The sequence below is a fragment of the Dipodomys ordii genome, unplaced genomic scaffold (genome assembly GCF_000151885.1).
Source record: "Dipodomys ordii isolate 6190 unplaced genomic scaffold, Dord_2.0 Scaffold16, whole genome shotgun sequence".
In the NCBI taxonomy this organism is placed as follows: domain Eukaryota; kingdom Metazoa; phylum Chordata; class Mammalia; order Rodentia; family Heteromyidae; genus Dipodomys; species Dipodomys ordii.
Genome location: NW_012267232.1, coordinates 10029167 through 10054829, shown reverse-complemented (window position 1 = coordinate 10054829; position 25663 = coordinate 10029167). Strand labels below are relative to the sequence as shown.

Sequence of the window (25663 nt, the reverse complement as noted above, 5' to 3'; positions counted from 1 at the left end):
ATAACATAGGCTGCTCTCATTATGAGGGTGGAATCTTAGAAAACTTGAAGACTACAAAGAAATGCAGTGAGGATTTTAGATGTACTAGAATGACAGCTATGTATTTAATCTAGAGATATATCAAACAGGTTATCCAGCCCAAAATAAAAATACAAATACAGTGCTATTACCATAAGTCAGGCAAAAGATTCAAAAGTCTGAAAGGAATATTGTCAAGAAGATGGACCACAGAAATACTTTAAGAACAAAGTAGATATGAAAAAAGAGGGAACTGGCGCTGTGGCTTAATTGGTAGAGTGCTAACCTTGAGCTGAAGAGCTGAGGGACAGCGCCCAGGCCCAGAGTTCAAGCCCCATGGCCGGCCACCCTCACCCCGTCAAAAAAGGCTAAAAAAAGTGGCTAAAGTGGTAGAGCAAGCATAAGGCCCTGAATTAAAAGGCACCACCAAAAACAAACACATAACACAATTTGCTGGGAATCACTGACTCAGGCCTATGGTCCTAGCTACTCAAGAGAATAAAATGTGAGAATCACAGTTGAAAACAGCTCAGACTGACAAATCCTTAAGACTCTTGCCTCATCCAGCAAAAGGCCAGAAATGAAGATGTAGCTCAAGCAGTAGAGTGCTAGATATAAGCAGAAAAAACTGAGGAAGAATTTAAGGTCCTGAGTTCACGCTATAACCCTGGACCAGGTGATCTGAAGCCAGGTGTCATAGTACATGCCTGTAATTCCAGCACTGGGGAGGCAAAGATGGAAGGCTGGAAGTTCAAGGCTACTTAGGCGCTCACCCTCAACACACACACACACAAGGCTGGAAGTTCAAGGCTACTTAGGCGCTCCCCCTCAACACACACACACACACACACACACACACATGAGAAGAAAGAGAGAGAAGGTAGGAGTGAGATGAAAGAGAAATAAAAGAAGGGAAGAGAAAGAAAAAAATTCCCAATGTTATGTAGATAGATGGGCACCTAGGGATTGGAAAAGTGTAGAATATTTCCGAGTTCTTTTCTCATCATTCCTTTTCTATTAGATTATCACTTCTGGAATCTACTACTTTACCAATAAGCAAGTAAGTAATAAAACATATCACTGTATCTCACACGGTCTTTGACTACCCCCACCTTTAACCAATTCCCTTGGGAGTGTCTACCTAAACTGCCTTCATCTTTTTACCCCCATTCACTCTTCATCAATCACAATCTGGTTTCTATATCACCACATTACTCAAACTGTTCATTAAGTCTATATAGCTAAATTCAATTCATATCAGGCCAGTTTATTGGCAGCAATAGACACAATGAATCACCCCAGTCTCAGCAAAAGTCTCACTATTTATATCACTATACTGATAATGATTAGTCATTCTGTTTTTATGTCTTTTATTATGTAGCCCCTCCATAAATACTCTAGAGTCAAATGTAAGTGCTTACCAATGAAGTGTCTGCAACTCCTTCTCATTCCATTCTTTATCATAAATTGAACCTGGTAAACAGTTTAGGGATGGCTTGTTTCTACCAGTAGATTTCGAAAGTGTTCCTTTAGCAGAAGACCTGGCTTTCTTTCGCTTGATATGAAATTCAGTTTCACTTTCCTCAGTTTCAGATTCTGAAATCAGTAGGATATCCTTTGTGAGGTCTCTTGTGTTTCTTCTTAGGTGAACTGATGTTTCTTTGGTGTTGGCTTCTATAGTTTTCTTAATCCCAGCTTTCCTTCTAATTTCCTTTTCTGTTTCACTTTCTTCACTGGACAAATCTGATGAGGGCTGATAATTGGAAGATGACATAGGTACTTGGTTTTCAATTTTCTTCAGTTTTGATATCAACTTGGTATTTTTCTTAACATCAATGGTGACTGCTTCTTCATTTTTAGAGCTAGGCATTATCATTTTCTGATTGACAGTGAGTAAATGATCCACATTGCAATCTTCCTTGCTCATACTTTTACAACCTGTACTATACTCAAATATATTTTCTGAAGTCCCTGTCCCTACAGGCTTACTGACATGACTTACAGTTTCATTTAAGTATGAATCATTTTCATGATGTTTTGGTACTACAAACTCTGTTACTGCTTTAATAGTGTCAGAAGACAGATTATATTTCATGCATCTTCTTTCTATTGCATTTTTAGTTTTCAGCGGTGTTACTAAAATACAAGCTTCTTTTGTCCTGACACCCATTCTTTCGTCATCTGTGACCTGTTCTCTTGAAGTTAGGATATCCATAGGAACAACTGATTCTTCAGTTCTCTCTTAAATTTTGTAAGACAAAATCAGCAAATTAGATATAAAAAAACATAAGTACACATATTTTCACAAATATGCTATTTTTCAACACAAATTCCATTATATCCTATTACCATATTAAATCCTCCTAAAGCATAGGTCTCTTCATATCACTGCCCTTTGAGTTCTAAACATTACATAATTGTATATGTAAATCTTTTGATGGAGCTGAGTCTAGCTGGCTCACACTTAGAATCCCGTCTATTCAGGAGGTGAGATCTGAGATTCAAAGCTAGCCTGGGCAGGAAAGTCCTTATCTCTTATCTCTAACCATAAAAAGCTGGCACTTGAGCTGGTAAAGAGCTAGCTTTGAGCCAAAAAGCTCGGGAATAGCACCCAGGCCGTGAGTTCAAGCCCCAACACACACACACACACACACACACACACACACACACACACACACACACACACTCTCTCTCTCTCTCTCTCTCTCTCTCTCTGTTGATGACTTATTCTATTCTACTGGTATTCTATGAGCTCTTCTGCCTTCGCTTCCATTCAGATCTTTCATTGTCCTCAAATCTGAACCATATTTTATTGTCTATTAGATCACTTCTAAAACATGCTCAGTTCTTAACTTTTTTAAATTTTGTTCACTTAGGACCAAATCAAATCACCACCTGTTTTGCTTGTATTCAGGAAAGTCCACGAACTGTTCTGATTCCCTCAACTGAAGAAACACACTTCAAATTTCCAGAAAACTTTAAAATTTCTTTGACATATGCTGTATTATAATTACACACGTTTGTTTGTTTATTTATTTACTTATTTATTTAGGGTCCGCCGTGGGGCCTGAACTCTGAGCCAGGGCTCTGTCCCTCAGCTCTTCAGCTCAAGGCTAGCGCTCTACCATTTGAGCCACAGCGCCACTTCTGGCTTTTTTCTTTTTGCTTATGTGGTGCTGAGGAATCAAACCCAGGGTCTCAGGTATGCAAGGCAAGTGCTCTACCACTGAGCCACCATCCCAGCCCCACATTTTTATTTTTTAACCAGACTGGGAAAAGGTTCAATAATGGTGAAAATTTTATTTTACATGTTTGTATTTTTGTTTTGGAGATGTTAGTAGGCTTTCATGAGTACACTAAACACTAAACAAATACTTGTTAAGTCAATTTTGTTTTAGGGTTCTTGGGGAGTCAGTCATGAGACTTGAACTCAAAGCTTAGACACTATCCCTGAGCTTTTGTGCTCAAGGCTAGTGGTCTACCACATAGAGCCTCAACCACGCTTCAGGTTTAGGAGTTGGTTAATTGGAGTTAAGTATCATAAACTTTTCTGCCTGGGCTGGCTTTGAACTGCGATGCTCCCTACTCAGGCAACAATCAAGCCTCCTAGGTAGTTAGGATTATAGATGTGAGCTACTAGCACCCAGCTAAACCAATTCTTTAGAGGTAGAATATTTAGACTTAGAAAATCATTAGGATCATTAAAACTTTACTTCACATGGATTGTATGTGTATGAAACAGAAATTGGGCTGGTTAAGCATGAAATCAGAAAAATGTGGAGTTCTACCAGTAAAGGCATAACTACCATCACTAATGATAGCCCTGAATATCCCCAAACTGTGTGAATTATCATGGTGAAATAATTGAAAACAACCAACTTCAAATCAGTATTACATCATGTCAGTTAAGGAAAGAAATTAAGATGACAGCTGTTTTCTAATTTAAAAATCTAGAAACCAGAAACTAAACTAATAACTGAAATTCTACATCTGTTATTCAATTGTAATTATAAATACTAATAAAATTTAAATGATCACACCAATCACCATAATGAAATACATGCCACTGTAAGGTAAACAACATTAAAAAAAACTCATGAATAATACTGAATGCTGGGGAGAAAAGTCTAAATTATGATTTATGGAAAAGTGGTACTAATCAAAAGTAACTTAAAAATTTCCAAATGGGTTTTTTTTTTGGGTCCGGTTGTGGGCCTGAACTCTGGGCCTGGTCGCTGTCCCTCAGCTCTTCAGCTCAAGGCTAGCGCTCTACCACTTGAGCCACAGCGCCACTTCCAGCTTTTTTTTCTTTTTGCTTATGTGGTGTGAGGAATCGAACCCAGGGCCTCAGGCATGCTAGGCAAGCGCTCTACCACTGAGCCACCTTCCCAGCACCTCCAAATGATTTTTGTCATCATCTATCTACAGTTCAAGCCTTCAAATGAAAGTTTGTTCCTACCATTTTCCTTTGCTATTTTGTTTGCTTTTTGTTGATACTGGAGCTTAACTTCAGAGGTCAAGCTTGTTAGGAAGGTGTTTTACCACTTGATCCATACTTCTAGTACCAATTAGGTTGCTTAGGCTGGTTTCAAACATTCAGAGTAACTACGATTACAAGTGTGAGCTTTTTTTTTTTTTTTTTGAGATGGGGTATAACTACACCTTGGCTGTGCCATAATTTCACAATTGTCTGTGCCCTTACCTCCAGAGTTGCTGGAACAACAGATTGCTGTTGTATCAGCATGCTTGATTTCTCAATTTGAAGCATTCAGAGAAAGTGTTCTTCAAATTTTGGTATAAAGAACTTGGGGCATTTAAAATAATAGTTTTAGCACCGTTGGCTTATGCCAGTAATCCTAGCTATTCAGGGGGCTGAAATCTGAGGATTGTGGTTCGAAGCCAGCCCAAGCAGGAATGTCTGTGAGACTCTTATCTCCAATTAATCAAAAAAAAAAGCTGGAAGTAGCACTGTGGCATAAGTAGTAGAGACCTAGCCTTGAGCAAAAAGGAGCTCAGGAACAGCACCCAAGCCCAGAGTTCAAGCTCTAGGATGGCAAAAATTAATAAAATGAACAAACAAAAACAAACTTATCTTCTATACAAATCATTTTTTATAAAAATAACAAATCTAAGTTCAATGTTTTAGATTAGGAAATACATGACTACTTTGATCATATTAAAAGCATTTCAAGTAGTAGCTTCTAGTTATAACACTATTAAAGATCTATTACCTTGCTTCTGGCTTTTCCTTGTCCTTTCATTTATTCCGTCACAGTTTTTCACTTTCTTTGAAGACAATTTTTTGTACTCTTTCTTCCCAATTAAGTTCTTCAAAACAAAAAGATGACTCGCTTTTATTTTAACAACTACTCTCTGAACATGATCTTAAGCACTTTGACAGCATGTATCAATCAAGAATACAAACTGCTAGGTATCTGTGGGTCTACAAATTTCCTTAGTGGAGGCTATTCATTTGTCAAATCGTTTTGCTACAGCTTGAACTTTAGAACCAACATCTAGATTTCTACTATCTCATACAAGTCCTTTACTGATTTAATATACTGTTTTTTTTCAAATGGTTTTTAATATATCTTATTTAAAGTAAGCTTTACTCTAAGAGCTAAAATATTTATTATTGTTGCCTAAACTTTTTCCATGTAAATAGGAAAAATAAGCATCATGACATTTACTTATCATTTTAAGGAAATCAATTAAGAAAAATTACAAAGAAAACAACACTGAATTTTTTGTTTTTGTTGCTGGGATTTTTTGGTATTGTTTCTGGGGCTTGAACTCGGGGCCTGGGCACTGTACCTGAGCAACTGCTTTACCATATGACCTACAGCTCCACTTCCAGCTTTGTTGGTAGTTAATTGGAGATAAGAGTCTCATGAACTTTCCTGCCCTGGCTGGCTTTGAGCCATGGTCTTTGGATCTCAGTTTCCTGTGTATTTAGGATTACAGGCGTGAGCCACCAGCAACAAGCTACTGAATGAGTTTATCAAAGTGCCCTTTTCAAAGGAATGTAACCTTTGCCAAGGAATGTAAACTTTGGTTACCTCTGACTGCAGAGCTAGAATAGATTACATTCTGCCAGTCAAAATACAAAAAGTTATTGGGTTTTTGTTCTATGGACATTTTTACTAAGTATATACTTTTATTTTGGGGGGCGGGGGGACAGGGGGACTGAAGAGGTTTAACAAAACCAGGGTTCTTCTCATGCTAGGTAAATGTTCTATTATTTTGTTATTTCCCCAGACCTACATATTTTGTTAAAAATCTTTGATTGGTTACTGCTCTGTTCTCATCTGTAACAGCAACTTTCTCAAAATATCATTTTTACTACCTTATAAATACCACCATTTGGCTCACCATTGTTCACACCTTCCCAATTTTCTCTGGAACACTGATTTAGAGCTACCAGTATCTGTTTCCTGAACAGCAATTCCTGAGATCTCAAATAAATCCTCTCTCCTTTAGAGGTACTGGAATTAGGTTTCAGGGCTTATTAGACAGGTACTTTACCATTAGAGTCACACCCAGCCCTCAAAAGTCCTTTTTACTCTTGCAATTTCTGAATTTGATTGGTCATGTAAACTAATACTTCAGTAGAATTTGTCTTTGGTTATGTTCCTGAACTATATTACCACATGAAATATCTGTGTACAGGAATACCTTACCTGATTAGATAAATCATATCTTCCTCCATTTTGAATAGTACTATTTAGTCCATCATGTAGGAGTTTTAATGGTGGTTTATTTTGACATTTACTATAGCCAGTAGTTATTTCTGTAGCTCCTGGTAATTCACTGTGCTTATTAGTCAGGTCTGTGAAAAAAGAATTTTCAACAAATAATTGCGTAAGAAAATAAGCTGCTTTGCATCAATATGTGCTACATCTGTATTCCCAGTATCCTGGAGGGTGAGGTAGGAGGATCAAAGTTCACTAGCCTAGTCAACAGAAAGATTTTTGCCTAAAACAAAACACAACAAGATGCTGTTCTACAATAGAGAGCCAATCTAAAAAATATTATCTGCCTACTCCAATGTCACTTATATGCATTATCAATTTGATTACAATGAAAAGCAGTTGTTCTAGACATAATCATTTTAGGGTAAGGTTTTGCTAAAATTATTTTTCATTAAAAAAACTGAAGAGCCATGGTTTTATAACTGTTTTGGTTTAATACACCTAAGGCAGAGTAGTATATAGTTAATTTGTATAGATAAATTACTGATTATCTTAATTATATGTTAACTTAATTAGTTATTGCTCTTATACTTTTTTCATGTATATGGAATTATTTCAGTACACTTAAATACTCCAAGGTATAAATAAGTCCAGGCTAACTTAATTTTTGAGCAAAACAAACTTTACAGTATATTTAGGAAAGTTCTAAATTTACTCTGTCCTCTAAAGCATCAAAAATCTTAAGAGTGGAGCACTGATGGCTCACACCTGTAACCCTAGCTACTCAGGAGGCTGAGACCTGAGGATTGCAGTTCAAAGCCAGCCCAAGCAAGAAAGTCCATGAGATTTGGTACTGTGTCTCAAAGTGGTGAAGTGCTAGCCTTGAGCAAAAAAGGTCAGAGACAGCGCCCAGAACCTGTGTTCAAGGCCCATGACTGACCAAAAACACAAAAAACAAAACTTTTAGTTTAACTGGCCATAAATTAAAAGAAAACAAAAACTATATACGACTCTGGGAAGAAGTGAGGACAGGCTATGGAATATACTCAGGGAACTTCATAGTGAGCAAGAACTGTCCTGTGGGGCTGGGAAGGTGGCTCAATGGTAGAGCACTTGCCTTGCATGCCTGAGGCCCTGGGTTTGATTCCCCAGCACCACATAAACAAAAAGAAAAAAGCCAGAAGTGGCGCTATGGCTCAAGTGGTAGAGTGCTAGCCTTGAGCTGAAGAGCTGAGGGACAGCGCCCAGGCCCAGAGTTCAGGCCCCATGACCGGACCCCTTCCCCCCTCCCCCCAAAAAAAAGAACTGTCCTGTTACATAAGTAAGAGCCACCTGGGTCAGAAATCAGACTCCTAATCAGTTCTTCCGGTGAAAAGGTCTTTCCTGGACAGAAAGGTACATATCAGAAAAACCGGCTTACATCTTTTGTCTATTTCATGATTGTAGATGACCTTTATATATGTACATTTGTTTTACTAATGGCAGTCTTTCCATGTTAACTAGGTCTATACTTCCTCAAGAGACACTGTGAAGTAAGCCAAAGAAATATAATTCAGGGAGGCTGGGAAGGTGGCTCAGTGGTAGAGTGCTTGCCTTGCATGCATGAGGCCATGGGTTTGATTTCTTCGCACCACATAAGCAGAAAAAGCCAGAAGTGGTATTGTGGCTCAAGTGGTAGAGCTGAAGAGTGGAGGGACAGCACCCAGGCCCAGAATTCAGAGCCCATAACCGACAAAAAAAGAAAAAAAAGAAATATAATTCGGGGAGTCTATTGTAGCCCCCCTCCAACATAATATAAGCTTAGCAAATGGTTAATGAGCTAAAATTCTAGAAAAACAAAAAAAGATTCATTGAAACTATAAAGATTTTTTTTTGTCTTCTTTTGATATTTAACTTCTATTGACTACAAGGGGAACAGGAAATGTTTCTCTTTTTCTAGATCCCCTTCCCTGCTTTAACCCTGTTACAGAAAAATAAAATCCTTGTAACAACTTTTATCTTGTGAGCTCTCCTTTTGGTGCAACACTTTGACACATTTTCCTAAAACAGATCCCAGAGGAAAATGAGAAGAGGGAACCTCTTATCCATTATATAGTGTCGGAATTAAAAAACAAAGAACATAACACTGCATACATTATATACAATAAATAAAGGGTTTTCAGAATTTACCACTACACCAACAGAAAAGATCAAGCATACCCAAATTATTACAGTCAGGGCTACACGTGGTGCTGGCCTTTTGGAAGACATTCAGTTGGCTTTCTTCTACATTATTTTTCATTGATTTCTGCATGACAGGGGCAAATCTTTTCTGTTTTTGTCTGGCTTTTCTTCTGTTCTTCTCATCAGCTCTAAAAAGAGTTGTAACATTTTTCCTGTAATTAGTTCTTAAAATAAACTAGCCAGGTGCCAGTGGCTCATACCTGTAAATCCTAGCTACTCAGGAGGCTGAGATCTGAGGATTATGGTTGAAGCTAGTGGGAGCAAGAAAGCCCACGAGACTTTCATCTCCATAACTACCACAAAAGCTGGAAGTGGAGCTATAGCCCAAGTGGTAAAGCACTAGCCTTGATCATAAAAACTAAAAAGTGTCCAGGTCCTCCAGGACTATACAAAACAAACAAACAAAAAAACTAAATAAATAGAAATTCCCTCAGGTGAAACTTGAGACAGGGTTTCATTATGTATCCTAGACTAAGACAGGGTTTTACTATGTAGCCCAGATTGACCTGGAACTCTTTATGTAGTTCAGGCTAGATTCCACACCAAAATCCTCTTGCTTTAACCCATGAGTACTGGAGTTACAGAAATAAGCCACTAAGCCTAGCTGAAGATTATTTTTAATGTTATATTTTTAATTCTCTTCCATAAGAAACCCAAACATCACATTAAGCTAAGGGTCTAGAGGATAACCTCTAAATACCTCCTCTATTGTTCTTGAAATTCCTAATTAAGCTGCTATAAAGTTTACTGAATGAGCAGCCATGCTCATTCAGTTACCCTGCTACCAAGTCAGGGTGTAGTGATTGGAATAAAGGCAATATGTCCAGAAAAATACTTCACAGATCTTGTTATAAATTATTTGTATTTTGATTAAACTTTAAACCAAGTATCCCCTCACTATCAGTTCCTTAAGAACAAGAAGTAATTAATTATTCTTTTCCCATTACCAACTAGTGTCTGCTAAATAGCTAAACCTATACGACTGCTGAGAAACAACATGAAAAAGGACAAATAGCTTCATGCTAGCACACCTACATACTTTCTTAAAGGGTAAGTAAAGATTATGAAATACATCCAAAGTTCCATTTTCCTTTTAGACTATTCAATGTGACAGAAATTCCAATAAAGTGTTAGTTTCTGAAGCTCTTCTAAGATAACAAAGAACTTCAAAACTAACATCCCCCCTCCCCAAATAAACTAAAACCACTTTACATTGGTTACCTCAGTGTGTATATTTGTAAAGATCCATTACCTCTTCTATCTCAAAATGGCTGAATTTTACTGAATATAAGTTATACTTCAAAAAGCTGATGTTTTAGGGACAAAGGTATGGCTCAAGCAGTAGACTCCTCACTTAGCCAAAACAAGACACTTAGTTCAAACTCTAGTACTGCCAAAATTTAAGAAAAAAAAAGAAAAAAGTTCAAAACTTAAAAGAACACTTTACCTTAGTTGTTGTAGAAAATTATCAATGTGCTCCTTCCAATTTTTTGGAAATCCAAACATAAATTTCCTTGTGAGATAATATGGGTATCCTAATTAAAGAAAAATTAAAAAATTTGAAGTCTAGAATTTTCAAAACATATCAGTAATTCACTAATTCAACCAAGAAACATATGTTGATTGTATTATTATTACATGCCAGCCACTGTCAAAGATACTGAGGACTTAACAGTTAATGAAGTAGAGAAAACTCTCTGCCATTAAGGAACTTGCCTTCTACTATGTAAGAGAAGGCAAATCAGTCTTAAAAAACCCACTTGTTTAGTAGATGGTATTGTAGGGAAAGTGGATAAGCATGTTCATGGGAAGTACAGAAAAGGACAATTATTTAAAAAAAAGAAAAAGTTAGGGAAGTTCTCACTGAAGCAGTGAAAAAATCTTGAAGAATCCAAGACTATGAGCCTTGTTGAAGTTAGAATGTTAGAAGCAGGTACGACCCATGTTGGAGTGAGAATGCTGAAAGCAAAGGAAAGCAATAAGGCAAAAAGCATACCTGATGTATGTGTGGAACAATAAGAGCAGTACAGTTGAAGTGGTATAAAGGATAAGAACTAGAAAACTACTCAAATGGAAAATACAGGCAGTGAAAGAACATGGGAAATTTAGATAGAAGCCTTTGGGGTAACTTTGGGGTACAGAACTGTGCATTTATTTAAGACAAGATAGAAAGCTGTGAAAGATTCAACTAAGAACACTCACCTGCTTCTTTCATGGAAAACTGGTCTATCATTCCTTTCAATATATAAATGTTGCCCGATAAAGTCCTAAGCTGATTTTGTTTAATCCGTTCTATAATTACATTGCTGTGCCAATATATATTATTCATATCTCTAGGAAAAAGAATAGTTCAGTAAGGCCAAAATATTCACATTTTGCCACATTCATATAGAATTACAAATTTGTAATGAAAAGTAGTAATGTTCCACTGTAGTTACAGCAACAATAACAGTATTATTCATCTAATCACAAAACATTTTACACTAACACTACTGAAGAACTCTCCCACTTAGCTAATGAGATTCTTAGACCATATACCAAGAAACTGGCCTGTGGCCAAACCTTGTCCCGAATATGAAATGTTTTATTAACATGGAAGTAAACCTTTTCTCTATCTAGTATCGGCAATATTTTCAACTTCAGCTTAACATACATTAAGCTTCCAAAGATAATTTTTCTGGAGCCTTTATCTTCATGATCTTGTGTGTGTTGATTTTCCTGCACATTTTTTTTTTTTTTGAGAAGGGATTTCACTATAGAAAATATAGTGAAATCGGCCTGATCTTCAACTCTTGATCCTTCTGCCCCAGTCTTCCAATTAGCTGTAGCTGGTATTACAGGTATAATAAATCCATCTAATCTCAAGGAATTTATTTATTTATTTTCAGTCATGGGGCTTGAACTCATGGCCTGGTGTTGTCCCTGAGCTATTTTGCTCAAGGCTAGCACTCTACTACAGCACCACTTCCAGTTTTTGGGTGGTTAACTGGAGATAATCTCAAAGACTTTCCTGCCCAGGCTGGCTTTGAACCGTAATCCTCAGATCTCAACCTTCTGAATAGCTAGGATTACAGGCATGAGCCACCAGTGCCCAAACTTGAGGGTATTTTTAACTTTAATACATAACCAAACATTTTTACCTTGGAAGACAAAAATCTCAAGAAGGGATTCCAGTGTAGAAAAACAAACTATAATAGCAAATCACTGACCCACAAATGCACTCACTTCAATGATACTAAGAACAAAATATAAAATGCAAAGAACAAAATATAAAGCTGTATTAGGGAAATGTTGAACATTCATTTTTCAGGTAATAAACGTTCTATTTATAAGTGTAATAAAGTATTTACTTTAAGTCAAATGGGATTAAGTTATACCTTAATACATCTCTTTCACTCTTTTGTGCTTTACTTAACGGACATTTAATTTAAATAAAACTCTAAAGGCATCGAACCCAGGGCCTCATGCATGCAAGGCAAGCACTTTACCACTGAGCCACCTTCCCAGCTCCTGTATTCAGCTTTATAAATTTCCATGTAAGTACCATAAATGATATACTATTGTATTATAAATTTGTTTCACAACTAAGAAGCTGATTATCAAAAACAGAAAAACAAGAGGAGCAGAGTTACACAAAATCCTCGTACTTACTGATACTCACTTTAGAGAAAACCACCTAATATGTAGCTGTGCAAAAAAGTTTGAAATAATCTTGCTTTCTTTTCTAGGTTAGCAATTTATATCTGCTTGTTCCATTCTGGATGTGAAAATGTGGACTAAAATGCTTGTAGTAAAAATTTAAGCAGGTAATACCAGTCCAGTTATTAGCAACTTAGAAAAAAATGAAACAACATACACTTTGAGTTGTCACTATTTTAAAAACACAATAAAAAGACCAGGTGCCAGTGGCTGAAGCCTGTAATTCTAGCTACTCAGAACTATCTTTTGAAAGAGTGTTCAAACTTTCTTTTTTTTGGTAGTACTCAGGGCTTCAGAATTGCTTACTAGGCAGGCACTCTAGCACTTGAGTCATGCCTCATCTGTAAAATAATAGGTAAATATTATACTTACATCAATTTTCCTTCTACACATATAGCAGTATTATCATTGATAACTTTAATCATCCATTCCTGTAGGTGAACAACCTAAACAAGAATTTTTAAAAAAATCACTTGCATAACTTATAGCATCAACGCTAGAAAGTCAACTTGAATTACCAAAAAAAACCCCCAAAACTCACCTAAGTAACCTCAATGATTCTTTTATACTTATCTATAAGAACCACAATTTATTTTAGCTAGCTATTGTTATAAAGTATTTTACAAAATTGAAAACATGAAGAGAGTGAACAAAAAGTAGTATTACATTTCTCTTACTATTTGCTGGTAATATTAATTTAATAGCATTCTATTTCAAAGCAAATATCTAAATAGCTCAGAATATTATTTTAGTGTAAATAAAATTTAGTATCATTCAAATAGAAAAATTTCCATTATATCTATGCAAAAAGATTTCATGAAAATTTTAAAACTGAACTATCACTGATGAGAACCACAGGTAAATATCATAGATTAACTAATCTGAGTGGCCATTTACTTCGTATAAAATTATATATAGACAAATCCTCCAGTGGTAGTTTCACACTAAAACAGGAGCATTTAAAATATTATGGAAGGATGGTAATGTAAGTTCTAGGATGGTTACCTCGCGCATATAAGACCTAGGGCTAATCCCCAGCATTGAAAAGAAAAACAAAATTATAAGCAAGACTGGGAAATGAACATTCCTCCTGTTCCCCAAATTTGTCTTGAGATAAAGCATCAGTCAGATGGAGATAACATTAAAATAACAGAGCCAACACTAACAGTATTCCATGCACACTACTAGGAGGAAAGTATTATATCCTTCATTACACAGATAAAGAAACTATGTCTAAATGACTTACCTATATGCTACTCAGGTAATTAGCAGCAAATATGGATTACAGATCTGGGAATTCTTTTTCTACAATCCTACTACACTGCCCATTTAAATATCAAAATATATATTCATTATTCATCCATTCAAATACTATATTTTTTGAGTTATACTCGCTGTTATAGACAGTGGAGATACAGCAAGAAATAAAATGGCTACCCTCATAGCGTAAACTGGTGTGTACATGCATGCATGCATACTGAAGCAAATGTATGTCAGGGAGAGGTAGAGGCAGGAGGCAAGATGGTGGTTTCAAAACAGACAAATACATACTAAAATGTCATTAACTGGTTACAGTTACAAGAAAAAGTAAATTTTAGATATTACAAAGTAGGTGCTTAAGTAAGATAGGATAGTCAAGGTTAGAGACATAGCTCAAATGGTAGACAGCCTGCTTAATAAATGCAAGATCTCATGTTTAAAACTGACACCCCCCAAAAAAAACCAAACAAACAGTAAAGGAGGGTCTTGAAGTAGAGAACTGAATAGTGAAGGATGAGTGACATAATAACTACTAGATTCTTACAGCAGAGATCAAGTACAGAGGCCCAAAGTAGGCATCATATAAAGCATAATAACTTGAAAGGCATAGGCAAGAGGAAATAATACGGTTAGAAATCTCATTCAAGAATAAATGGTATGTACACATTCCTATAAACCATGGTGAAGGGCTTACTCTTTTCCTTTTTCTTATACATTTTTATTGTAAAAATACAGTTACATGAGCAAGGTAATGAGTACATCTCCTATCAAGCATAATTACCTACTTTCCTCCTTTGTTTTTCCCCTACCATCCCTTCCCTTCCACTTCCACAACTACTCCCCCCCACCTCACCTAAATTGTAAAGTTCCCTTTTCAACAGTGTCTCTCTTCTTTTTTTTTTTTCCCTCTCTGTTCTCACTTCCTTCCTTCCTTCCCTCCCTCTCTCCTTTTTTTGTGGGCCAATCCTGGGGCTTGAACTTAAACCTGGGTGCTGTTACTAAGCTTAATTTTATTTTATTGCTCAAGACTAGTACTCTACCACTAGAGCCACAGCTCCATTTCAGCTTTCTGGGGGCTAATTATAGATAAGATAAGCCAATCTACTTGGGATGGCTTCAAACTGTGATCTCAGCCTCCTGAGTAGCTAGGATTAGAGAGAGGCATGAACCACTGGCACCTGTCTTTACTGAGGCTTGAACTCAAGGCCTCCTGCTCTCATTTTGCTTTTTCACTCAAGGTGGTGAGCTACCACTTCAGCCATACCAACACTTCTGGCTTTTGGTTGGCTAATTGGAGATAAGTGTCTTTTGGATTTGTCTGTACTGGCTGGCTTTAAACCTCAATTCTGGTATCTCATCTTATTTGCTCATCTTATTTCAAACATTTTTAAGTGAACATCTAAAATTGGCTTTAAGTTATAATGCAATTTAAAAAGAAAATAATGCAATTTCTAGTGATATATAGAAACTCAAACAATACACTTCTTTAAAATTAAGACAGCCATTTCAATTTGATACTAATTATCATCCATTTAAAAATTAATGAGCAAACGTTTTATAATTGGAAACTTTACACTTTTCTTGAATTTTCATTTTCAAAGCACTTCCTTCAGGAATTTACCCTAATGTAACAGTTTAATGTCCTAAATCTTTTAATCATAATGTCCTAAGTCTTTTTATCATAAATAAAACTCGGAAATCCTTAGATGTTATAATTCCTTTTTAATTAAGTTGTGTTGTTAATACCCTTCCTCAAAAAACAATCAGAACAGAAGCTTGACACCAGTGGCACACACCTATAATGCCAGCTACTCAGAAGATGGAGATCTGATGATCATGTTTCCAAGCCAGAGCAGGATAGAAAGCCTCATTATGAGACTCTCATCTCAAACTAACCAGAAATAAAGCTGTGATTCAAGTGTTAAAGCACTAGCCTTGAGCAAAAAAGCTTGAGCACAACACCCAGGCCCTGAGATCCAGCCCGAAGAATGCTACCACAAAACAAAAAAAAAGTTTTCCGGGGCTGGGAAGGTGGCTCAGTGGTAGAGCACTTGCCTCGCATGCATGAGGTCCTGGGTTCGATTCCTCAGCACCACATAAGCAAAAAGAAAAAAAAAAGCTGGAAGTAGTGCTGTGGCTCAAGTGGTAGAGCACTAGCCTTGAGCTGAAGAGCTGAGGGACAGCGCCCAGGCCCAGAGTTCCGGCCCCACGACCGGACCCAAAAAAAAAAAAAAAAAGTTTTCCTCTTTTTTTTTTCCCCTTACAGTACAAGTCAGCTTTATTGAGATACAATGCATATACTTTACAAGTTACCCATTTCAAGGGCATAGAGGCCTACCTTGTTTTGTTTAGCTTCATTTCTAACAGTTTGAAGTACACATGGAGGGAAAAGCTTTAAAGCATTTCTTTTTGATCTCCGAGGTTCTGGTAAATGAAGTCTTGGACTTGCAAGCACAATTTTACACGTATCTTCCAAAGATCCTGTAAGACTAGTCGTTCTAGATGCTGACTTTTCATTTTGTGCCTTGTTTTCCTCTAAAGTCTGTTCTGTTATCACACTATCAGAAATCATTAATTGAGCACAGTTTTTAATAGAGACACAATTAGTATTAGGAACATCAATATTAGTATTTTGGAATTCTTCAAAGGCAGAATCAACATCTTGTATAACAAATGTGTCCTTTTTGGACATAGTGGCGACAACTTTTTCTTTTACGTGAAGACGTTGTTTGGCCATTTGTGCTCTAGTTACTGCCTTATTTGAGATTTCTGCAGCCAGAACATTCTCTTGTTTTTTCTTTGGGACTTGAATTTCTACAAAAAAGTATAAAACAGATGAAGCTTAGAGTAGGATCATATGAAATAGAGAGAGAAATAAGTTGATATTTTATATTTAAAGTTATACTGTTTATATTTAAAAGAAGTTCTCAGATTAGGAATAGTTCACCCTCTACCCTTCATTCTATTATGTTCCTTGAGCTTGTATAATTCAAGGTTTTGTCCAGAGTCAGTCCTTACTGCTTATCCAACAAGACAATGAAGTAAAAGATCAAAAATAACTAAAACAAGAGTTTACCATAAGTTAAATTGTGCAGTTGTGTATTCTTTTCCTGATGGTGGTGAGTCTTTTGTTTGCTGTGGTGAATATTTGATGGTTGTAGAGAAACTTCTTGGGCTGAGGTTGGAACTTCATTTTTAAAGAAAGAAGCAGAATTATATTAGTCATGAAGAAGAAAATTTACCTTAAAAAAATCTTGAAGTACACATTTAGGTACAGTAATAAGACCATTGTACTACTGCCACATAGGTAGGCCAGTGTACTATTGCCATGTATATTACAATTTACAGTTAAATAAATGTTTCCCTTTACTATCTTCCTCATGCAAAAAATAGCAAATGATACCCCAAAAGGTAAAATTTATGGTAACCCTGTGCTTAACTTAGGTGATTAAGTGAAATTTTTAGATTTGTTGGAAAGTGGTTTTATTGTTAGCATAAGGTGATCAGTATTACAGTAAAAATCAAGCATCACATGGGCTGGGAAGGTGGCTCGGTGGTAGAGTGCTTGCCTTGCATGCATGAGGCCCTGGGTTCGATTCCCCAGCACCACATAAGCAAAAAGGAAAAAAGCTGGAAGTGGCGCTGTGGCTCAAGTGGTAGAGCGCTAGCCTTGAGCTGAAGAGCTGAGGGACAGTGCTCAGGCTCAGAGTTCAGGCCCATGACCGGACCCCCCCCAAAAAAAAAAAATCAAGCATCACAGTATTCAAGATAAAGAATATGAAATAAGATCTAGTTTTGACTGAGCAGTATTAATATGTACAACAATAATTTTTATGACAGTAATGTAGTTTACTATTAGTTTCAAGCTATGAATGTTCAGACCTAATGTATGTGCAGTATAATATGAATAATTGAAGAGTGCTGAACTGTATGTATCCTGAGCATTTACAGCTTTACCTGCACAGCAGAAATGACACACTAAGAGCCTATTGTATTTAATACCTCCTTCAGTGACTTAGACTCAAATGCAATCTTCCCACTAATTCTGTACTGAAAAATTACAAAACCCTCCAACTTTTTCATCATCTTTACTGTAATTTTTTTGCTTTTCTTAAACTGTAAAATTCACCTGAAATGTGAGCTATTATAATGTGAGCTAAATACCCCAAACAGTGTCAAATATTTAAAGACTTAAGATATTACAGCTTTTTTGCCAACGCACAACAAAACTAACCTTGAGAATTTTCTCCTGACTGGAATGATTTGTTGGTTCTCTTTTTATCACAGATATTCTCCAACAGTCTTTCCTCATCTCTGTTAGGAGTGAAGATTCTATTTTCACTCTGTGTTGGTTCCAGAACACCATTGCTTCTTGATGCTTGTTTTTCCTTGTTCTGCAGTACTTTTTCTTTCATTCTTTGGAATATTTTCCTTGGTGACTCATAGTTTTCTTTGTTTTTAAATCTATCTTTGTTGGGCTTTATAGCACTGATATCAAGATAACCATTAGAAGTGGTAGCTTCTGATAGCATTGTAGACTGAAATATGTTTTTATTTTTAGAAGTTGTCTTTTTTAGGAATTGATTCTTTTTATGGCCATTCTCTGTTAAAGAGTTCTGATATTTCACCAAATCTTTAACAGGAGTAAGTGTACCTGAAGGAATGCTATCAAAAAACACTGCATCCAAGGCCATATCTTCTTTTTGAGGTATCCCTGAAGACAGACATTTCAAAGGTGTTGCAATCATCTTGAGTAAGACTTTAACAAAATTCCTCTGACAGAGAATTCAATCAAGCATATTTATCCAGCTAGAACTTCAACAGGGGCCCCCAAAATCCTATGAATCATATGAAATCAGACTTCATTATTTTTTGGTGTAGAACTTTACTTGCTTTCTATAACGACATTGTACCATTTAAAAGGTTTGATTGGTTCATAACATGAAAGTCTATATCTCAGAATCAGAATAAAGATTTTAGTTTTTGTTATTTTTAATTCTTATGTTTATTATTAGTATATAGTTCTAATTCTTATATATAATATCAACATTCTATCCCCTCCTTCTCTCTAAATATATATATATTTGTATGTGTGATGGTATAGAACTAGAACCCAGGGCCTGGGTGCTGTCACTTAGCTTCTTCACTCAAAGCTAGCACTTACCACTTGAGCCACAGTACCACTTCTGGCTTTTGGTGGTTAATTGGGATAGAGTCTTACACCTTCCAGTCTGGGCTGGTTTCAAACCATGACCCTCAGATCTCAGCTTCCTGAGTAGCTAGTATTATAGCATGAGCCACTCTTGCTCAAGAAATTAGTTTTAAAGTAAGGTGTAAGAAGACTGAATGGAGAGACTGAAGGAGGGTGAATATAGCCAAAATACTTTATACACGTGAAAATGTAACAATGAAGCTTGAGATAGGGAAGTGGGGAGACAATATAGGGAGAGTGACAGAGGTGGATCTGCTCAAGGTACACTGTATATGTATATATGTCTATGTAGATTTCAAAATAAACTCCCCCTATACAACTAATTGATGCAAATAAAAACAGCTAAGCACCAGTGGAGCATGCCAGCAACTCTAGCTACTCAGGATGCTGATATCTGAGGATTGAGGTTCAAAGCCAGTGTAGGCAGAAAATCTAAACAATTCATATCTCTAACCAGCAAAAAGCTGGAAGTAGATGTATGGCTCAGAGTGGTAGGACACCTGCATTAAGTGAAAAAGCTAAAATAGAGTATGAGGTGAGATAGAGTTCAAGCTCTAGTACCAGCAAGAACAAAAATTAAAATTAAAAAAAAAGAAATAGGGGATACTTAGATCCCAAAAGAAGAAAGGCAAAACAATGGAACTGACAAATAAGGCAAATATCCCTGAAGTAAAAGGCAACTTGAAAGACCAAGAACCAGAAAAAGTGACAAAAAATGATCAGTGACAATTGAATACAGGGTTTCAGATGTTAAGCTGCCTTCCCAAAAGATTATTACAATAATGGTATCTCCAGAGTTGAGGAAAAACAATGTTCTGTAGGTAAATCACAGAGGACCTAAGAGATGGGTATCATTGACAAGAAATTATTCCTAACGGGGTGCTTGCTTGATGAGAGAAGATGAATTTTAAAATGATGTTTCTGTTTTAATGCTGTTTAGAAAATCTATTGTGAAGCTGGCCACCTAGGACTACCATGTAATCTTAGCTACAGGAAGCTAAGATTTGAGGATTGTGGTATGAAGCCAGCCAGGGGAAGCAAAATCTGTGGGACTCTTATCTCCTATTAATAACAGAAAAGTCCAGAAGTGGTGCTATAACTCATGTGAGAGAGTGCTAGCCTTGAGAAAAAGCAGCTTAGGGACAGTGCCCAGGCCCAGAGTTCAAGGCTCCGGATGGGACCTGCCCTGCCCCTCCCACTGCCCCAAAGAAAATCTATTCCTGAAAACAGATAATTGCCGGTGTACCAAGTAGAAAACTGTTACTTATTCCACACAAGATTCAAGAATTGGTAAACCATTTTATAAAAGAATCAGCTACAAGCACCCGCAGAATTAAGACTAAACAACTTATTGTATAAGATACTGAGCATCATTTCTCTTCCCAAAGGGAAAAGAAAATTCTATGCATTTACTACAATATTAACAACAACAGTTATGATGGAATATGTTTTAGAGCACATTAACCCAAACTGAGAGGTAGAATTGAGAAAGACTTCTAACAGGCAAAAACTACAGATACGGTTTGTTTGTTTTTTTTTTTTAAAAGCTTTAGCATATGGCAATGGGCTAATAGACATAACATGCAGAGACAATGAATCATTTTAAAAATGACCGATATAGAAAATAGAGAGCTACACATATATCTATATGCCCCCTGTCTGTCTATCTATGCACGAACGCTCTACAGCACACATTTCTTTGAGGCTGGCGTACAACTTTCAGTCTTCCGACTTTCTGAATGTTATTAAATCCAGCTAGAAGATCAGGCCACAGAGGTGTCACATTCACAGTGAGAAAGAACAGAAACCTAAATCTACCCTACTTCAAAACCCGCATTCTTTATCAACACTCAACTCAGGTTACACTACGGGGCTTTTTATTGACAATATACCTTAGGAAATACTGATTTGAAAAGCATCCAGAATATGATAAATGTAAAAAAAGCTGGAACTCCCACCACTCAGGAGGCTGATCGTCAGGTGGAGCGATCCAGCGAGGACTATATAGGGAGACACTCTCAGAACATACCTAAGATGCACAGTTGTATTTTCATGGGAGGGGGAACGAAGCATAGATGAGTGTAATTATTGGGGGGGGGGGAATGGGGACACCGGAAGGAAAAGTGGATCGCCTCGTCAGCGGATTCGTCTCTGAAGGGCAGGATGAAGGAGCCCATCCTGTGGCATCGTTACCAATGCCGAGAACGGCCGACAAAGCAGCACCTCGTTTCCTCCGGGTTGAAACACAAACGGTGTGATTCTCTTGGCCCTCAGGCTTGCTGTCCGCAGGTGACGGGCTGGACACCCCAGCCCGAGCCCGCCCCCCACGAGTCTCACCGTCACCTAAGACTGTTCCCTCCTTAGCACAGAGGTTCAGGGCGCTCACCGTTCCGATGAATCAATGGAACGCTGTCTTTAGCCGCGGGGGTACACGCGACCGCTGAGGTGAACTCTCCGCCGACGCCGCTCACAGCCAGCCCGCGGACGCCCAGGCCAGGCCAGCGGGCCAGGCCGCGGCGGGAGGCGAGGCGCGCTGGGCCGGAGGTCGCACCTCGGGTGAAAGGCCTAGTAGGCCGCGGCCGCCCGGAGCGGCCGGGACTCGGGGTCGGGGAGGGTGGGGGATCTACGCCCACCGGGCCCGGGCCCAGGATCAGGGCTCGCACCTCGGGCCCGCGGCGGCTCGGAGCGACCCTGGCCGCGCACGGAACGACCGCCACAACAGTTGGGGAAATTTCAAACCTGGAGAGCCCGCCCTCCAGCCCGCCGGGGATTGGCACGCTCAGGAAGGGCGGTACCTGGCGGCCGTCGGCGACTCGACAAAGCCCAGGGCCCCGCCCCGCCGCGCCATGAGGACAACAGTGTGTGTGTGGGGTGGGGGAGGGGGGGGGGGGGTCCACCGAAAGTGCCAGGCCACCCCCGCGAGGGCGCTGCAGGCGCGGCCGCGTCCCCGTAGAGGTTTACGTCCGGCTTCTCTTCCCGTGATGCTCGGCGCCGGACGGGCCAATCACAGACACTTCGGAAGCGGCCGGCTCCGCGGCGCTAAGTTTGACCCTTCCCGGCCACCGTCCGGCCATTAAGGCGGGATGTTCGAGGGGAATGTCGGGTCCTGCACCTGCGCCTTGCCTTTCTGAGCGATTCTGCTCCCCGAGCCACTGCGGGGCAAAGATCCAGTGTATCTGAGGCCGAGGAAGGGTATTTTATTCTGGCGGAACAGCCCACCGAATGCACTATAGTGTTCAGTTTGGGCTACCCTGGGAGGGATTGTAATGTTTTTATATTTGCCGGGCCTGGGGCTTGAACTCGGGGCCTGGGCGCTGCCCCTGAGCTCCTCTGGCTCAAGACTAACGCTTCTACTACTTGAGCCACAGCGCCACTCCGGGTTTGTTTTTTTTTTTTTTTTTCCTGCGATTCATTGGAGATGAGAGTCTCCGCGACTTTCCCGCCCGGGCTGGCTTCCAGCGCCTCTCGCAGATCTCGGCCTCCCAGGGGCTGGGGTGACAGGCGGCAGCCACCGGCGCGCGGCCCGCGCGGCCTCCTCCTCCTGCTCCTCCCCACGCCAGCGGTGACTCCAGTCCCGGGCTTCACCGCGCAGTCCTGTAGCCGGAGCCACTGCCCCTGGCGGGGGCGCTGGGCTTGGACGCCTCGCTTCAGTCGTGGAAGATGAGAGGAAGCCAAGATAGACGAGTTCCACATCAGGTGTCAGCCCAGAAACCCGGAAAGTGGTTCGGCCTTAGACTTGGAAACTTGGGAGGTGTGAAATGTGGTTTTTGTTTTTTGTTTTGGCAAATAGGATGTGTTTGGAGCATGGTTTGGTAAACTTCAGATAAACCCCAACAAAGGGAAAATCTAGATATAATTTGATGTGGTGTGGTCTTCATGTCCGAGCTACTGTTTTGCTTGCTGGAAATGGCTATTTGTCATGTGCACACACCACCTGCGTGTGGCTCTTTCTGTGCGCAGCCGTCTGCACGTGGCCTCTCTTTCCTATATAAGCCACGCTGGGAGAGAGCCTGTCTGCTACAGTCTCTAATAAACAGCAGCTAATAAAAACTCCTTGCCCTTTGTATCTGAGTCGGTGGTGTATTTGTGGGAACTGGGATTCTACAGGCCAGCACTGGGTTTCCAGATCCCAGCCCCATCCTTCTAAGGAGCCTTGCCTTTCCTCCCCCTCGTCAGCATTTGGGACCCGGGATTTACTTAGGGATCTGCTAAGAAATGTCCTCAGCCTTGCATCAAGGCTCATCCTGTAATCCCAGCTTCCCTGAGGCTCCTGGATGAAGAATCCCAGACCCACCTGACCTATGGAGCAAGAGCTTGTCCAAAAACGAAGGAGTCAGGCTCCGCTGGCTCACGACTGTAATCCTGGCTACTCTGGAGGGTGAGATCTGAAAATCGAGTTTTGAAGCCAATCCGGGCAGGGCGGGGGAAGGAGAGGGAGAATCCCTGACATTTGTATCTCCAATTTACCATCAGGAATAAAAGATGCGCAGCTCAAGTGGTACGTTGAGCCCCAGGACAGGCATAAAAAGAAGGAAACTATTCTTTCCTACATTTAGAGTCAATAGACTAAATTACCTTGTAAATTGTACAGGACCTTGGGGTCACGGGGTCGGGGGTGGGCTGCGGGACAAGACTCTATTGAGGGGAATGTGTACTTGCAGGAGGGGAACATCTAGGGGAGAGATGTTGGTGTGTATGCAAATGGAACCCCGAGATGCATTAAATTTGGAGTACGCTGGCAGCCTTGCCCTTGCAAGTTTGTCTGGGACTACGGAGAAGCCGAGTCTTGCAGGGTATCAAGGATCTCCATGGTTCCTTCGTTGGCACTGGACACTGGTTGTGTCGATGCTGGCAGGGCCTTGGCGCCTTCGATTGGAGACAGCTTGTAGTGTGGGGTGTTCTCCACCCTGGGCTGTAGTGTGGTGCCTCCAGGGCCCAAGGGGGATCCCTGGGACTCCATCACCAGAGGCCTGAGCTTGGCCCACAGTGGCCCACTTGGCCATGGTGGACTCAGCAACGACAGGGGGCGTTCGGTTGGCCCTTGTTGAGAGTCTTGCCTTCCTCCAAACACACGTTTCACAGTCTAGCCCGCTAGTTTCACAGTCTGTTCCCTTTCCTCACAGATTGGTCAGTTAGCCCCAAGGAAAGTAGCCCAACTCTAGGATATCTTCGCTACCCACGGTAACACCAAGGAAACCACTGCCTACCACCTCGGGAACTGTTCCTTCTTCCCCAAGTCATCCACCTGCAAAGCAAGGACTGACTCCCACTTAGCCCTGGAATCTTCCAGAGAAGATGTCTAACTAGCTCCCTTGTTCCAGGGTGGGGGTGGGACTCTCACAGATGGGACTCTCTCTCAGAGCACCCCAGCTCCACACTTATAACAAGCCTTCACCCCAGCTTTTTTTGTGTAAGTATTTAAAACTAGTTTTGAAATATAAAAAAAAAAGAAGTGTGAGAGTGAGATGTGGGACAGTAATGGAGGGGGTGAGGTTCATGAAAAATTATATGCATATGATACATTGTATATACGTGAGGAAATGTCTCAATGAAACTCTCCTGGTACAACTAATTTATGCTTTAAAAAACTACTGGACTTAAAAAAAAAAAACTGCTGGACTCATTGGGGAACCTGACCTAAGTGGTAGACCTCTACATCTTCTGCCTAGCAGTGAATCCATGAGTTCAAAACCCAGTACTATCAGAAATAATAATTATACAAATAATAACCACCTAATGGATTAAGACTTGAAAGTGACATTGGCAATCCTCATTCCAAAATCTCGCCTCCACTAAATGTTGTGAAGCCAAAACACATATTTAAAACATCTGAAAGAGAGTAAGAATCTGGCATGATGTAATCCTAGCACTCAGGAGACAGAGGCAAGAGGATAGAGTTCTGAGACAGCCTGGACTACATAGGGAGACCCTGTTTTTTGGGGGGTGGAGGGGTGTGGAAGTAAGGAAGGAAAAAGGAAAGAAGAGAAAACTTCCAAATGGATGAATGTAAATTGCGGCGAACGCCTTCTCGGCCAGCGAGGAAGAACGACCACCACACCAGGAGTCTTCTCAGATCACGCTTTATTGGAGAGCCTTTGACTTGATGGGAGAGCTTGAGCGCGAGAGCGCGTGTACCCAAAACATGGCCGCTTATATAGGGAATAGGAACACTGTCGTTTCCCCATTGGTCGTCTGCCTTTCGCTGTCACCAGGTGCCACGGGATTGGCTGGGGACTCTACATGGCTCGCGCGTGCGCAAAGCCCAGGACCCACCGTCCTGCCAAGCACTGCCTAATATGGAGTTACCTCAAAACTGCAAGGAAGTGGGCGGCACCTTGTAATGACGTTCGTGCCGGCTCCCCACAGTTCCCCCTTTTTGTTTTTTGGCAACAGATAAGAGTAGAGGTTGGGACTCTGTCTAAAACATTGAGAGGACCTTGCACTGGTCTTCGCCTGAGGGGCACGCCTTCCCCAGTGATGACCAGGCCTGTCCGATGCCTTTTTTGCAGAGGTGGGATCTTGGGCATCAACCCACTTGCAACCCAACATGCTCTTCTTG

At 39.9% G+C, this 25663-nt stretch overlaps 1 protein-coding gene across 3 annotated transcripts in view; it reads right to left on the bottom strand.

The window, feature by feature from the left end:
- Mis18bp1 (MIS18 binding protein 1) overlaps nucleotides 1-21967 on the bottom strand; it is a 33101-nt gene extending 11134 nt beyond the window's left edge. For 2 of the 3 annotated variants that reach the window (XM_013012345.1, XM_013012347.1), the window contains exons 1-11: nucleotides 21491-21967; nucleotides 18127-18730; nucleotides 16969-17079; nucleotides 16231-16706; nucleotides 13005-13078; nucleotides 11136-11266; nucleotides 10381-10468; nucleotides 8910-9061; nucleotides 6699-6847; nucleotides 5250-5346; nucleotides 1440-2259 (exon numbers count right to left, since the gene is read on the bottom strand). In XM_013012345.1, coding sequence (XP_012867799.1) covers nucleotides 1440-2259; nucleotides 5250-5346; nucleotides 6699-6847; nucleotides 8910-9061; nucleotides 10381-10468; nucleotides 11136-11266; nucleotides 13005-13078; nucleotides 16231-16706; nucleotides 16969-17079; nucleotides 18127-18640 — 2612 coding nt within the window. In that variant the 5' untranslated portion in view covers nucleotides 18641-18730; nucleotides 21491-21967. The remainder of the gene's footprint in view (nucleotides 1-1439; nucleotides 2260-5249; nucleotides 5347-6698; nucleotides 6848-8909; nucleotides 9062-10380; nucleotides 10469-11135; nucleotides 11267-13004; nucleotides 13079-16230; nucleotides 16707-16968; nucleotides 17080-18126; nucleotides 18731-21490) is intronic. The other variant, XM_013012346.1, reaches the window with a different exon arrangement.
- Nucleotides 21968-25663: the final 3696 nt, after the last annotated feature.